At 45.5% G+C, this 16,139-nt stretch overlaps 4 protein-coding genes across 4 annotated transcripts; 2 read left to right on the top strand and 2 right to left on the bottom strand.

Annotated features, from left to right (window-relative positions):
- Window positions 1-109: 109 nt before the first annotated feature.
- L199_000809 (uncharacterized protein) lies at window positions 110-4,594 on the bottom strand (the record flags this gene model as incomplete). The annotated part of the gene is made up of 15 exons (XM_064886568.1): window positions 110-219; window positions 313-360; window positions 423-497; window positions 593-641; window positions 712-805; window positions 923-1,287; window positions 1,367-1,608; window positions 1,712-1,806; window positions 1,886-2,405; window positions 2,466-2,541; window positions 2,600-3,058; window positions 3,129-3,253; window positions 3,360-4,290; window positions 4,350-4,400; window positions 4,463-4,594. The coding sequence occupies 15 exons, from the start codon at window positions 4,592-4,594 to the stop codon at window positions 110-112; spliced, it is 3,372 nt and encodes a 1,123-aa protein (XP_064742640.1).
- Window positions 4,595-4,950: 356 nt separating this feature from the next.
- L199_000808 (uncharacterized protein) lies at window positions 4,951-5,464 on the top strand (the record flags this gene model as incomplete). Its single annotated transcript, XM_064886567.1, has 3 exons — window positions 4,951-5,009; window positions 5,132-5,223; window positions 5,322-5,464. 3 exons carry the CDS (start codon window positions 4,951-4,953, stop codon window positions 5,462-5,464), a joined length of 294 nt encoding a protein of 97 aa, XP_064742639.1.
- A 718-nt stretch (window positions 5,465-6,182) lies between these two features.
- Window positions 6,183-9,954, top strand: L199_000807 (uncharacterized protein; the record flags this gene model as incomplete). Its single annotated transcript, XM_064886566.1, has 7 exons — window positions 6,183-6,422; window positions 6,505-6,628; window positions 6,700-6,752; window positions 6,815-7,133; window positions 7,195-7,396; window positions 7,463-9,186; window positions 9,290-9,954. 7 exons carry the CDS (start codon window positions 6,183-6,185, stop codon window positions 9,952-9,954), a joined length of 3,327 nt encoding a protein of 1,108 aa, XP_064742638.1.
- A 575-nt stretch (window positions 9,955-10,529) lies between these two features.
- L199_000806 (uncharacterized protein) lies at window positions 10,530-15,890 on the bottom strand (the record flags this gene model as incomplete). Its single annotated transcript, XM_064886565.1, has 7 exons — window positions 10,530-12,083; window positions 12,149-12,315; window positions 12,372-12,990; window positions 13,050-13,671; window positions 13,736-14,328; window positions 14,388-15,063; window positions 15,217-15,890. 7 exons carry the CDS (start codon window positions 15,888-15,890, stop codon window positions 10,530-10,532), a joined length of 4,905 nt encoding a protein of 1,634 aa, XP_064742637.1.
- Window positions 15,891-16,139: the final 249 nt, after the last annotated feature.

The following is a 16,139-nucleotide window of genomic DNA, read 5'->3' as shown; positions in this document are numbered from 1 at the left end:
AGCGAACATTGAGGGTGCGATCGAATGGGAAGATCACTTTAATTATTTTGTATTTTGTATTATACATCGCAGTAAGATACAACATTCATTTTCTTCTTTGTCAGTTTCACTACAAACTAGCACATTCACATTCACATCCCATAACAGGACATTTCGAATGAGGTAAACCATGTCCGTCTAATCCACCTTCAAACCATGGTAAAATATGACTTGCATGACCTTTTTGACATACAACGACAAAAAAGGTGAAATCAGTATACGAAATACTAAGCCAGCCCGCAAACAAGAGAGACATTGAACCGAATCACTCACCTCCATGTCGACATGTCAGGCAACATACATAAGCAGCATCTATCGTGTCTGTTCAATACGACCTTAGTCCCACCCTTAGACCGATGATATTTTATGAACAATCGACTCACCTGTAATATGTTCAGGATGTTCTTCCTCTCCTCCGGTCAATGGTGGTGGTCGTTGTGGATCAACATGCATCAAGCCTATTCATATTCAGCTCAACGAATCATCAGTCACCGCTACAATTTCCAACGACGTGCCATGAAGAGAGCGTTATGTGTGATATAGTCGGACTCACAAATCACACATCTTGGCAATGCTGCCGAGCAATACATGCAAGTTGTAGTCTGATCCAAGAAAAGGGTATTATTTATCAGTCCTTCGTCATTGTTTGACTCGAGATTGAGTCCTACTTACCCTCTCACTTGGCCATCCTACATTCACATTACCTCTTATAGCGTGTTTACGATGTAATCTACTCTCAGTCTCTTTCGACAACAAGTTATTACACCTGTGATCATGAGATCGCACATTAGCAACAACTGACACAAAAGAAGACCAAACTAGAACAGACGAGTGGAAAATGGGGTTTGTAATAATGGTGTATTAGAATGGCAAGGTTACTCACACAGGACATCTCTCCCCCATACTTCCCACTCCCACTCCCTCATCCCCTCCACTACCACCACTCAATGCTCTCTGAAGTTCACCCGACCTGACATCAAACTCACATCTCTCGCCCCACATCCCCCACGAATCAAGCATATCCCTATAACATTCTCTCCACCTTTTCACTATCTGTCTTTCATCCTTGGTCAACTTGTTTAATGGGAACAAACACGATAAGATCGATACAGTTTGTATATCACCTGTTCTAGCTAGATACCTTGATAAGAGGGATATACCAGGTCCTGAAAGTCCAGTTAGAGCGAGGAGATGAAGAGAATTGGAACGGGTTAATCTAGATAATCGACCGCGTAGGAATATCGAAAACTACCAACGACAATCGGATGATCTCAGCCCAAATCACAAACTCAGACTATATACGGTCTACGAATCATGCTAGACTCACCTCCCTATCATCTAGGTGTTGTACACCCACACCGATCCTATCTAACAAAGGTATCCCTTCTTCCTCCAGGACGGATTCCCAATCATCACCACCTATTCTACTTAGTATAGTTCTCACGAAAGGATCATCAACACGGTTCACCAATCCTTGCCAGTGGGAATTGAAAAATTCAGATCCTCGAGCAGACGCAGATTGGGTCATAAATCCTGCTATGGTCGAACCGAGTAATCGATGATGCTGGTCTACAAACCAGACGGCAATAGGTCAGCCCATTGCATATTTACCAGGGTAAGGTGGAAATATGATATCTCAATGCGTTCCCAATGTGTCAAGTTGTGGACCCACCTTCACTAGCCATGAGGATCGATATCGTAGCAGCTTCATCCCCTGCGAAATAAGCTCTAAAAGCAGCTTTGGTCCTTTGTCCACTTGTCACTAACCTATAAACGAATTGAACGCTCTATCAGCTCCATGAATTCCTTTTATGACCTGTATATTTGAAGAGTAGGTACAACTGACCTATCCAATTCATCTTTCGCACTCTCTCCATTCTCTCCACAAACGCTTAAGATCAATTTCCGCAATTCCATCTTTTCCCCTCCTACAGCAGCTCTCACCGTCCCCGGTCGACCAATCCCTCCGACTTCTTTCCGCCTCTCATTCAAACTTTCCACAGCTTGGATGTACTCCCTATCCAATTCTGTATCTCCCCTTCTATCAGAGGCTTTTCGTTCTCGGTGAGTCGTAGCTGGCGTTGTGCTGCCTCCTCCGGGCATAGGTGAGGAAGTTTGCCTGGAATGTGCGGGTGTAGCAGATTGCGATTTTAGTGAAGTCCACGCCGCAGATGTTGATGATTGACGTAAAGGTGGATGATAATGTGGATGAGTATCGGTTAAGGTTGCAGCTGAATATATTGATGAAGGTGATGAAGGTTGATTGTGTTCGTTTGGTATGCCGAACCATATGGGATAAACACCATGATGAGTGAGGTTGTAGCCTCGGTAAGAGGATAGAGAAGGCGACATGACATGAGTGAGATCTACAATCACCATAAGGGTTAATCAGTCAATATTGATATTCTCTCAGGTCGTCAACTTACGATCAATAAACTCCCATATTCCTGCTAGACGCTCTTTACCTGGATGTCTGGTAGCTATAGCCGCATTCAGTAATAGCTATACAGCCGTTCGTATCAGTATTTCAACATACCCTTACTGGATGCCCTTTACTCACATCATCCAATCCATATCCCTCCATCGCTCTCCGTCTCATCACCACACCTACATCACTTCCCAATGTCCTCCTCCATCCATCCCAGCCACCTATGAGTTGCTCATTATCATCTACCAAATCCCGCTTTTTCGTGCCTTCGTACCATTCCCTCAGACCAGAGATACTTCCAAACGGTGTTCTATCCGGTCCTGGTGTAGTCGAGCCGAGTAATGGTGGAGGTACAGGGGAAGAAGATCGTGACCGCTCAGCAATCAGTTGCGTCACTCGCTCGGGGGCAAGTTGGAATCGATTAGCTCGATGGATCGGTTCGATTTCTTCTGGCTCGGGGCGCGAGGGAGGTAAGGGTGTGGTAGGTGAATCAGGCTGATTGGGAGTGGAGCTTTCCGAGATTTCATCGGGGTTCAGGACTCGTAAGGATGGTGCACAGATTGCGACGTCACCTTGGGGTCCTCCAGCGAACTACAGAGCAAGAAGATGATCGTCAGATTGTATGGAAAATAGGGGGTGAAAGCGTATGAGGGTAACATACCACCGGCGCCGTTCCTATTGGCCCTATGCCGATCGTTCCATCTTTCAGGACGAACATGACGTCCCCTTGACCTTGCTCTGAGGGAGCGAATGTGAAGGAATGCAAGTTCTGTCTGGGTTTGACGACTGAAGCGAATCAAGAAGGGTCAGCTCAACATAATGTCATTACAAACAAGAGGGATGGGGTATATCGCAAAGATGATTAAATAAAGTATTAATAATTCTAACTCACTCTGCCTCATACCACCCAATGTCACCCATTCTTCAACAACTTTATCATCCTCTACTCTCTTCCCTTCTATGATCTCCCATACTCCTACACCTTTATCTCTCGTACCCACTCCCAACAATCCATCATTATTGCCTTTCTTCCATTCTAAGCCAACGATACTTCCAGCTACGTCAAAATTCAAAATCTCATATCCTGGTTTCCGAACATCCCATAATCTAACTATTGAATGGGTATTGGCTCCAGCCAGGATGATCTCATAACTTGCGAATAGTTCTTCCTTCTGTGTAGATGGATTGGGTGTTAGACCATTAACAGCTCGAGTGGTCCATTGACTACTTGATCCAATTACTGTCGATCCTTGAGCACCTGGTGAGCTGGCCTGCGTCTGATTTTGTGATTGAGAAGGTGGAGAAGGTGATCGTAAATCATATAACCTTATAGTCTTACCGCTCACTGAGGCCAATAACTGATTAATAGAGTTGGTTAAGAACGAAAGAGAATTCACGTTTTCGGATGGACAATAATGTTGAATATGTCTAGGTTCCGAAGAAATATTGATTTTGGCAGTCAAGTTTGTGATTTCCAGACGATTGTCTATAGATGGTCTTTCCCATTCCTTCTCTCCATCTGGAGGTATACCCGATGCGGAGATAGCATCTGCAATGTCCCATATGAGTAAAGAATATTCGGATCGATGTTTTTCGTATCCTGTTGCGAGGTAGTTGGAGTCAAGTGAGGAGAATGCGATGGACGTTACGGGTCGGGAATACTTGACGTTCAAAGTTGCGATGGTTGATGCGGGTGAGGATAACGAGGAAGACAGTGGGAGTGAGAGGGTTGAAGGTGATAGAGAGAGGAGGACAGTTTTACCGGTTGCTAGACCTGTAGCTAGTATGTTTCGATGAGTGGGGAGAGGTGACCATGCCATTGACTGAGTCCAATATTGATGTCAGTAAGATCAGGAATCATCGTTGGAGAAGAGCTGCTTACTCGTATTTGTCCGACATCAGTTTGTAGTCCGACCATGCCCATCTCTCCTTTCTACGACAGATGAGCATGCTTCAGTACAAGATCTACTTTTATGTAGAGGAAATCTCACTCACCTCCCTCCTCCACTCGTACATCTTCACATCACCAGAGACATTTTGAGAGACCTGACCTCCGACGACGAACCTCGGTGGGTAGGAGGAATGTGGGTCGGCGAGCGCTATACGCCGTATCTCTGAGGAAGCCATGGCGCTTCTCTCGTCTGGGGTATAGAAAGAGCAAGTCAGGGGATCGTGAAGATGAAGATAGATGTAGATGAAAATGGGGAATTCGATGAGTTGATGTTGTTGTTGCTGGTTGTGTATGGATGGATTATGATGAATCCAGGCACTGTTCATCTTATATCTGTCAGAAGAATATCGTCTACTTCCATTTCCAAATTGTTTATACATATCTCTACGGGTACTACTTGCATCAGACCTGTACATCCCATAAACAGAAAGTCAGAGAGCGCACAGCGACCACCGAATCGTTCTGCATCTCCTTCCACTAAACTGCACCCGACTTGCAACTGAAATTACGGTCTCACCTCACTCATTTCACCATGGTCAACCCAGTCTCAACAGGTAAAATGGCAGCGAGTCCAGCTGAGACGGTCCAACCGTGAGTGTAGAACCTCAACGGACAGTATATTTTGCTACCATGACTGCTCTATTGACAGCAGTGGTAGTCGAACTACCATCTGAAAGGAGCCAGCCAGCTGACCTTGTGTTCCTGCTGCTCAGCGCCGTCCTCTATAAACTCATCATTTTCGCTGTATTGATGGCAGTAGCACCCATCGGAACATACTTTACGGTGTTAACATACTTTACAAAAGGTGAGCTAAAGTACGAGTGTAACAAGTATACCAATATTTGCAAAGGGTATTAACAATCGAGGATAAAAGAGTGCTGATTCGCTTTGTGTGAATAATAGGAAATACCATCGCCTCTGCCATCGCAGCTATCATAGCAGCGAACCTCGTCCTGATAGGTTATATAGTGGTAGCATGGTTGGAAGGTCCACCTGGTCCGATCGTACCGCCATCACCAGCAGGAGAAGTCAAGAAGAACAGGTAGTCACGCATCCATCGTTATGATGAATCTCTCATAGTGAAGCGGCGGTAGACGGTGTAAGCATGTATAATCACAACTTTGACTATAATCACAGCACACAGTATCGTGGATCCCATCATACTCATCTGTCCTCTATCGGGCAAAGCGCCAGCTCATGTGAGAGTAGAGTGCTGTGCTCGTCTGTGCGTGCGTGTAGTGTCACTCGTATACCCTCTTGATGCGATCAAACCGGATTCTCGGCAGATGTTGATTCAACATTAATTCTAACGAGCCACTTTCATTTCCTGATTGAGTGAAGATCAGCTTTGAGACCTTCTTCTCTCACTGAACGCATGCTTGGGTTGGTTTCAGATAGCACTGTGCTGCATGTCGATAGCAAGGTGTGTTTTCGCATCGATATGAAAACGGATTGCTCGTAGATCTTACCGGCGGATCAACCAAATTAAACTCCAGTCACTCCCAGTTATCGCGGTTCAACTGTTCATTCCTATTCAGATCCTCATATTGTCATTCATCTTTCGTTCATCTTTCATTCTTATCACTCTATTATCATCCTTATAATATCGACACATCCAGCACTATCGGCAATCAACCATAGTCTACGTTGACTATCCCTAGTTCACCCCTAGATCGACGATAATATAATCTTGTCCATTCGATCTGCGCCCTATCAAATCACCTCACTTCCCTCGAATGGCTCCTCTATCATTACATCTCCATCATGCCAAGTTCCAAATCATCCATAGACCATAGAGATGTCTACTACCGACTAGGCAAATCAGCAGGCTACAGAGCCAGATCAGCATACAAGCTCTTACATCTAGACGAAGAATTCGACTTGTTTACTGGCGTACAGACCGCCGTGGATCTATGTGCGGCTCCAGGAAGTTGGAGTCAGGTTTTGGGTCAGAAGCTTACAGATGAAGGACGGAAGATAGTTTCAGTCGATTTACAACCTATGGTACGTTACATCTCCCTACGCTGACATTTATAATCAGAGATAAGGCTAATCTCGAGTTGTCGATCCGTATTGATGATTAAAGGCACGTTTACCCAATATAACGATCCTTCAAACTGATATTACCCTCCCCTCGACTATTCCACTGGTGCTAGATGCTCTGGGAGGAAGGAAAGCGGACTTGGTAGTTTGTGATGGTGCTCCGGATGGTATGTGCATATATTCTATCAGTGGAGTTACTTGAAATGATGCGAGCTGATGAGGGCGTGATCATTGGTAGTCACTGGTGTTCACGATTTAGATGCTTATCTACATTCACAGCTTCTCTTAGCGGTGAGTCATGAACTCCTTGGCAATGAGCGGAACTCATCTCATCATTCTTATTTCATTTTCAGGCAATCACGCTTTCCCTCACCCTTCTCGCTCCCCATTCCACACTCATATTCAAAATCTTCTTATCGCCGTTGGACCCTCAAGCTGCCTTGTTAGCATCACAGCTGAGGTGTTTCTTTCCCGGCCCATCGTCCAGCGAAGAGGAGTATGAAGAATTTGACCTTTCGGAAAAGGATGAAATAGATCAGGATTTGAAGGATGGCAAAATGGAAGTTGATGAAACTGTATCTTCTAATGCCGGAAAAGATGGGTACGATCTTAAAGGGAGAAGGGGTGGTGTATGGGTGAGGAAACCTAGAAGTAGTAGAAAAGGTAGTGGTGGTGAGTATCGTCTGTCTTAACAAACCTTCAACTAAGCTTATTCTCCAATACTGGATATCAGAGGCATTCATCGTTTGTCGAAATTTCGATCCTTTCCGAGTACCTCTACCAAGCACCTTTTCAGATTCGGCTCTCGCTGAGCTTCGTCAGCAGACAAGTGGAACCCTCACGATGGAATCGCTCGCTTCACTAGGTACGAGTGAAGCCAAGAGCTCGAACGAATGGGAGATGATAAAAGCATATGTAGGAGGAGGGGATCTGAAGTGTGTATCAGTTTATTAGCACATCATGCAACTGGTACTGATAAGTCGGTTGCTGTGGTGACATAGTCCAATAACGGCTTTTCCAACACCATCGAAAGCGAGACCGACTGCTCCTCCTATAAACCTACAGCCGTCCACTTCTCCTTCAGATCATCATGAACAACTGTCTACCTCGCCCAAAGCATTATTCGCGCATCCCACACCTTTAGATGGACCACCAGAATACTTTTCTCCTAAAGCATCACCTGAACCAACGAGTCCCACTCGCCGAATCAAGGCCGCTCCGATCTTTCTCTCTCCCGAGCGACTTCATCTTGACACGAGGCGCCTCGCAGGCCCAGCTGCTAGAGCAGCAGCAATGGCTTATGGTTCGTCAGACTTACCTGAAGGAAGCTCCAGGCAATCATCCCTTGACTCACTCACACCTAACCCTTCCCCCATCCACCTCAATGACCCAAGTAGACCATGGGCATCGTCATCGCATGTCCCACTTTCATCGCATCACTCAGCTTCAGCTCAACTTAGTGTACCCGCACCTCAGAATCGAGATCGTTCCAGCTCCAATGCGAGTGTGTTATCTGCAACCTCAACAAGGGATGATTACCTCTCCGCTACGACACCTTTAATCTCTCCATCGTTGAGCTCAAGCTCGAAAACCGACTTGTTCTTCTCCTCATCGACCAAAGATTCGTTACCTATCCCCCCGAGGGCTCTGCCTAACGCTGCAAAACTCGGCCGGGGATTACCCTCGGGAATGTCCAAGAACGAAGATCGATCGGCAAGTGTGCCCACCAGAAGACCCAGTCAGACTCAGCGTGAGGAACGAACTTCCGCGTGGGCAGAAAGTAGTTCTGGAAGAGGATCGATAGATCTCACGTCTCCTTTTCCATCAAGTCAAGGATATACACCTAGTAATTATTCTGGATTACCCATTAGGGACGATTTGAAATTCGGTTTCGAAGAGATAAGCACTACTTCCAGATTACGTTCTGTCTCCAATCCTACTTCGATTTCCATACCTGGTACACCGACCTCGACGAATTATTCACCGGCGACTTCGAGATTCCTAAAGAGTAATCAGATGAATGAACCGCTAGCTACTTTGCCTACTTTACCTGATGTCAATCAGTATACTACGCCAACTAAGAATAGGATGGGTCATGGGAGAAGGGACTCTCAGCAGTTGGAGAGAGAACATAGTCAAGCTAAGGAGGGTGTAGGATGTAAGCCGGGAGATATAGTGGGACCTGAACATCAAGACGACCAAGAAACTGAAGGGGAAGATAAGAAGAGTAAGAGGAAGGGGTGGAAGCTAATTAGCAAATTAGGTGAAGGTGCCTTTTCAGCTGTATGGTCTGCCATACCTTTATCCGACTCCGACAATGCCAAAGACAAGAGCAACAGTGAAGGGAGGATAGCCGCATTGAAATTGATGGATCGACAATTATCTTTAACCGATTCACGAACTCGAATATCATTCTTGAGAGAAGTAGAAGTGTTGAGACATATTTCACACCCTTCGATTGTATCGTACCTGGACAGCTTTACAACCCCTACACACCATGTGTTGGTTTTAGAACAGCTCAGAGGAGGTGAATTGTTCGATTTGATGTCGAGTGAAGAAAATAGGAAAAGAATGTTACTTCCCTCTCCTACTCCTTCGTCAGGAGATGAGAATGGATGGGATCGAGATGGTGAAGGTTTTATAAGGAGGATATTCAGTGAGCTCACTAGAGCGGTGGGGTGGCTACATGAAGTCGGAGTGGTTCATAGGGATATCAAATTGGAGAGTAAGTTGATGTTCGATATCTGCATATATCACATTGGCAGTTCTTAGCCTTCCTTTAACGATAGATGTAATATTGCAAAATAAGCTAATTTAAGTTATTTCAGATATCTTATTCACCATCAACCCATTCACTCTCCCACCCACATCGACCGATTCTATCCCCCTCCAACTCCTACCGACCAACGCACCTTTGATCAAATTGACAGATTTCGGTTTATCCAGATTCATATCCACTTCTTCACCATTACTTCAAACTCGATGTGGATCCGAATCGTTCGCTGCACCAGAGATCATCATGGGTAAACCGTATGATGGGAGAGAGACGGACTCATGGGCTATGGGAGTGGTTTTGTATGGGTTGGTAGTTGGTGAATTACCTTTTGATCGTGATGATGATCCCTCCGGAAGTGTAATTGGACAAGCTGAAGTTAAAATCCGAGGGGGAAGTAGAAAAAGAATGATGAAAATCGCTAAATGTGAATACACCTATCCTCGCGATTTGAGTTGTACGAGTCAAGTCAAAGAGGTGATTGATAAACTGTTGGTGAGAGATCCGAAGAAAAGATTGAAAGTAAATAGTAAAGAAATATGGGAATTGGATTGGATGAATCACACTAAACCTGGTGGATTACCTAGACCACCCGGTTCCAGTTCATCTACCTCTAATGAGGGTATGACGAGGGATGGGAAGATTGTCAAAAGAAAAGTGTTGGATGGATTTTTGGTAGAAGAGGATGGGATTGAAGAAGTTGCTAGAGCTGAGCATTGATCATTGAGCATTGAAAAGATGATCATTCAGTGTATATGAAGGTTGATGATATATAACCAAGGACAATCAGTCAAAATCGAATGTAAGTATAATCAAAGTAGTACCTGTCTGTACATGATGTTCAATGTATGTATGGTATATCGTATCGAAGGATCTATTGCAAAAGAACCAGCTCAAGAAAATATACATGATTGACCGTCTCTCTGTTGTACACTATAATAACAATAATTGATGATATGGAATATATATATTATGAATATGTGATGAACCATAAAACGTATTCCCCAAATCCAAAGAAAATCAAGTTATAAATGTTACACCCCACCTGTAAGTTGTGAGTAAAAGAAAGATAGAGATCAAATGTGAACTGACGATAATCGTCTAATTAGCTATGATGGATCCCAATTTAAACTATTCCAGTAATTTCCTCAATCATGACCACGTACGTACGATGAAACATGAACAAATGACAAATGAAAGATCATTTCCAAATCGTTACCCAATTAGAATTCCAACCGATGCCTCATCAACGAATGCTTTTCTTCCTTCTTTTGAAATCTTATCCACGTAGTACCTCAATAAGCTTCATTCCCACCACCAGCTACATTTACATTCCCCCACCATATCCCTCCATTATACATCCCACTCTCTTCACTTCCCATCATAAGTCCCGTAGCCATATTCATACCCGAACTACCACCTAAGTAATCATCACCAACATTCACAATATTGTCCGATCCCAAGGCAAAATTGGCAATTCCGTGGTTGTTGTTATTGTTGTTGCGATTGAGTTTATCATCATTACCATTGGGTTGTTCAATGTTTTGATTGGAAGTAGAACCAGAAGAAGTATAGATGGGAACCAAAGGTACATTGGTGGATGCGACGGTTTTGATTGATTCAGGTGAATTATCACTTTCCTCTCCTCCTCCATCCAAAAGATTCGAGTTGATTCTGAACAATTCGGGAGTAGGTAATTCCTCGGTAAGTTGAGTGACATCAATGAATTGTTCGAAAAGATCGTCTTTCCCTCCCCCTCCGGTGACAATACCATTCCCGTTACCATTTAGACGAACACCCAAGATTGTATTGTCGATGGTAGTTGGAGGTATTATCCCATTCTGGCTACCGTTGCCGGGTTGCACTTGTGATTGTACCTGGTTAGCTTGCAATTGCGAAGCCTGGAAAGCCTCATAGGCCTGAGTGAAGATCTGCCACGTATCTAATGGTAATCCAGCGATCAGATTGTTTTCCTCTTGATTACTCATGATCGTCGTTGAAGAGGATGAAGACGATTGATAAGGTAATATGCCAGCCGCCAGGTTGAGTTGAGTTTGATTATCGAAGAAAGTCTTATTTTGATCCAACTCAACTTGGTTAACAATTTCGTTCGGTGTCAGGTCGATACCCAGCGCATTCAAGGTCGCAGAAGTACCAGCAGCGGTGGTGGATGCACCCGGAGCAAGCGATGGTTTGGAAACCTTCGACATCGACTCTTTGACCTCGGCCATCAGATCTTTGGGAGTCTTCAAATTCGACGACACGACGTTCTGAAGAGCAGTGGCAGAGCTGACCGCATTGGAAGATTGTCTTTTCCTCTTTCCGCCACTCTTCTTGACAGAGCCCGGTGAATCCACATTCGACATCGCAGGTGTCTTGGCCTCGGGGGTTTGACCAGTGCCAGATGGCGTAGCAGGTGATCCTTTAGCCCCTTTCGCCCGTTTGGCGGGAGGCGGTTTGAGGTCCTCTACTCTGAGGGATTTATGTCGAGCGGCGATAGCTTCGACAATATTAGCTGGTGAGCTGCCAACAGGTTGTTGAGCCAAATTTTGATTCCCAGTTAATGGCGCTTGCGGATGTGGTTGTGGTTGAGATTGTGATTGGGCGTGAGATTGGCTTTGAGCTTGAGCTTGATTTTGAGCGATAAATTGAAGTTTCGCTTTATTCAATGCGGTGTTCATCTCCTTCAATAACATGTTACCACCAGGTTTATCGGTTAAAGCTCTGAACATTGATTGAGCTCTCGCCATAAGTTGTCCTAATCCTAATCTGATTCGATGCAGATCTGATACGTTGAGGATGTATCGATCAGATTCAGCTGCCGTGCTGGCGTATAGAGCGGAGGTGTACTACATTGACCAGCTGGCCTCAGCTCTGAACCTACTATCGATAGGAGGAATACAGTGCTACTCACCATCGAAACGATTTGCGGCCCAGCAGACATCTCAGGAGCGCCCATCTCTTTCATCATCATCAAAAACATGGGTACTCTCTGTTCAGCCTCTCTGATGATGGGCAACAATTGTGCCAACTCATTCCTGTAAGCTTCTTTGTCTACAGAAGGGATCGAAGGGTTTTTCTCTGTATGATACGTTCTGTCAGCTATTGCGTCAACGCTGAATAATACACATACTCACCAAGCTTAGCTCGGACTTGGGTTTCCTGAGTTTTGATAAACTCGTAAATCTTGAGCGGGTTGCCTTTGACATTACCACTTTGTCCTTGACTCTGCGATTGAGCTTGTTGTGGTGCTGTATCAGGTGCAGGAACATTGGGAGTTTGTTGCGTTGAAGCAGGTTGACTTTGCTGAGTGACCTGCTGAGCCAATCCTTCCAATGTACCTGTACCTGGTCCAGCGTTTTTAGCGGCTTCCAAGAACCTCTTTTGTTGTTCGCTCAATTGAGGTACTTGGCTCTGTGAGTTGGACAGAGGCCCTTGATGGATCTGAGGACTAGGTTTGACCTGCTGTGGATTCTGTTGTACAGGAGGTTGTTGGAATTGCTGCTGAGATTGAACTTGCTGCATAGGTTGTTGTTGAGCTTGAACCTGTTGTTGCGCCTGACCGACATTCTGACGACTTTGCTGAATTCTCGCCATAAACAGATTTTCAAGCGGTTGGAGAACTTGAGCATAACATGCTCTAGCTTGCTGAGCGGCATTAGGCGTTGAGATAAGCGGTTGCGGTCCGTTGGCTTGCAGAGGCTCAGGAGCGAGACCTGATTGACCAGCCACGATCGTCCACCTCGATGGGTCGATCTGTTCACATGACACATCAGCATTGATCTCATCGCAATCAATAAGAGGGACATGCTCACCTTCGCACTTCCACCGTTCTTCAATACAATCTGGAAAAGCTTGTACAAGTTCAAAGCTCTACCTTCGATAACCGGGTTCTGTACATTGACAGTTGGGTGGATCTGTTTCAATGTATGCCAGAAATTCTCTTCCGGTAGATTCATCGATTCGAGTCCCATCAAAGGTGGGGCAGGGGCAGGTGCAGCAGGCGCTTGTGGCTGAGGCTGTGTTTGTTGAACAGCGCCAGGTGCCCATTGTTGTTGCTGCTGAGGAACGAACTGTTGCTGTTGTTGAGCTTGTTGTTGTTGAGGTGCCGCATTCTGTTGAACTGGAGTGGAGAATTGTTGCGGAAGCACCATCTGGTTCATAGTTGGCGTGATCAACTCAATAGGATTATTTTGGCTTCCCTGTTGAGATGGTTGTCCCTGTCCCTGATATGAACGTTGTCTAGTATGTTGAGGCTGAGTAGGCATCTGGGCTTGCTGGGCTTGTTGACCTTGCTGCTGTTGATTCTGAGCTTGCATTTGACTTCGAGTCTGTTCTTGAGCACCTATGATCCGATCGATATTGCCTTGGGCTATTTGGCGTAAAGCGTTAGGATCCATAGCCATCAACGCCTGAGTCGCATTAGGCGCTTGCATACTACGCAAGTTAGAATCCCATCGTATCAGCGCTCTATTACAAGATGATCAGAAGATTGACTTACAAAGCGGTAGCAACAGTAAGAGCATCTTGAGGGATGATCAAACCTCGTTTCTTGATCTCGGCAACCAGCAATAATAGATGATATCTACTCATCTGCTCATTCGCACCAGAACTACCAGATTGTAAACTCTCGAACAACTTCTTGGCGATTAACGATGTGGCATTAGTGAGTTTATCGTTTGGCCAAAGAGGAATCTGCTCAAAGTACTGCGTTCTGCTGGGTCCACCACTCGTATTCGCTGGTGGAGGAGCCATCGAACCAGATGCAAGATTAGGGGTTTGCATCTGGGGGGTCGATTGGGTAGGCGCTGACTGAGATTGATGTGGTTGTGGTTGAGGTCTCTGAGGTTGTGAGACAAGTTGCTGTTGAGCCATTTGAGGGGTTTGTCGTTGACCTGGTTGAACTTGCGGTTGAGGAAGGTTTTGCTGTAACATTTGATATGGCTGATTCAGATTTACACCCAAACCTGCTTGAGGAGCACTGGCATTGACATTGGGTACAGGTTGTTGAGGTGACGCCATAGGTAAACCAGGTTGTTGCATTTGAGGTGTTTTCAGTCCGCTTCGTTGTTGACGTTCCTTCATCTGTTGAAGCTGGAAAAAGAATATGCCTAATCAGCTTGAATACATATGAAGATTATGGATGGGCTTACCGCTTCCAACTGCGACAACGTGTTCGCGTACTGGTTGCCTTGTTGTCCTTGAGCCATATTGAATTGACCATTATCAGAGACAATTCTGGGTTGTTGCTGTTGAGGTACTTGTTGTTGGGGCGGTTGGGGTTGTTGCTGTTGCATCTGCTGGGAAGGTGGTCTCTGTTGCTGCTGTTGAGGTTGCTGTGATTGCTGATTGGGCATTTGACCGGGGAAGCCCATCCCTATACCCATCTGACCATTGATCCCAACACCGATCGGCTGTTGTTGTAAAGGCTGTTGCGGTTGCTGCTGTTGAACTTGTTGTTGCTGTTGCTGCAATTGAGCTTGCGCTTCTCTGGCTCGCTGCTGCTGAGCATTGGTCATCATGTCGACGGTACGTTGCATATCTTCCATCGCACGTTGGGCATTACCACCATGTTTCTTCATCACAGCTTGTGCGAGATCAGGTCTGTTTCGGAACAGCTCGGCAATTTGTGGGTTGATATTGTTCAGGTTGGCAGCTTGTTGCAACTGTATCGCTTGCTGAGATGCTTGCGGCTGTGGCTGCTGTTGCTGTTGCTGTTGCTGTTGCTGTTGCTGAAGAGGTGGTCGCATCTGCATTTGCTGCTGCTGAGGTGGTTGTTGTTGACCATGAACTGGTGGATGGGTACCGGTGGTCGCTTGGGATAACATGCTATGTGGGAATATGATTGATCAGCGTCTGCATTAACTGGATGGGAGTGGATGACGTCAAGCAAACTAGGAGGATATTTGATGGGATGAGTAGGTAGAGGAATGATTCACGACGATGAGAGCTGATTGAGATCGACGAAAAAATGTAACTCACTTTGACAACATCAGTCGCCTACCTTGTTCTGAATCGCCCAACATGCCCATATTCATCCCTTGTAAATTCTGCATCTGCTGTTGCGGTTGTTGCTGTTGTTGCTGTGGTTGTTGTTGAGGCTGTTGCTGCTGAGAAGGATTAGGTTGCAGTGCTAAACCTTGCTGTTGCGAATGTATACTATAGCCCTGTTGTGGTTGTTGGCCATACATCTGTTGCTGCTGAGGCTGTTGGGGTTGTTGAGGTTGTTGGTGATTCATCATATTCGTATTCATGTTCATGCTCATACCAGGTAGTCCAGCCATATTCATCTGTTGAGCCATACCTTGAAACTGCTGCTGTTGCTGTTGGTTTGGCTGTTGCTGCTGCTGTTGTTGTTGGGGGTTTATACCCATTCTTTGTTGTTCCATCCTAGCTACATTTTGACCTTGTAACCTGTTGAACATGGGTAACATAATATTCTGCAATGCGCCATTCAGATCATTTGCACTTTTCTGTTGTGCTTGCGCGGGATTCATATTGATGTTACCTTGTTGGGGTTGCATCGGGGTCTGATTGAGATTGAGGGTGGGATGGGGATTTTGCACCTGTTGGTTCTGGTTGGTCAGGGAGGCGAATAAAGCTGGATTCAGTTGGGCGGGGTTATACCCGTTGGATTGTTGGTATGGGTTCGACATGATGCCTATATTGTGTATATGGATGGTAAGCCTACTTCTTCAAGAAGACAGAATGTCACATCTTACAACGCTTACCTGTGTGTGGTAGGGATCTTCTTCTGTCCCTCTGGAAGGATGCTTCTTGATCGAGCTACACCGACGTGATTTCGGGGCGAGGTACGAGGTCGTGTTGAGAGGAGAGGGTAGACGGATAGAAGATTGATTTTCCTCCTTCAACGACTGTGACCTCCGTTGGTGAAGTCTTTGTAG

Source organism: Kwoniella botswanensis, chromosome 1 (assembly GCF_036426115.1).
Source record: "Kwoniella botswanensis chromosome 1, complete sequence".
NCBI lineage: Eukaryota > Fungi > Basidiomycota > Tremellomycetes > Tremellales > Cryptococcaceae > Kwoniella > Kwoniella botswanensis.
The sequence above is the reverse complement of the archived record's forward strand: the minus strand, read 5'-3'. Positions and strand labels throughout refer to the sequence as shown.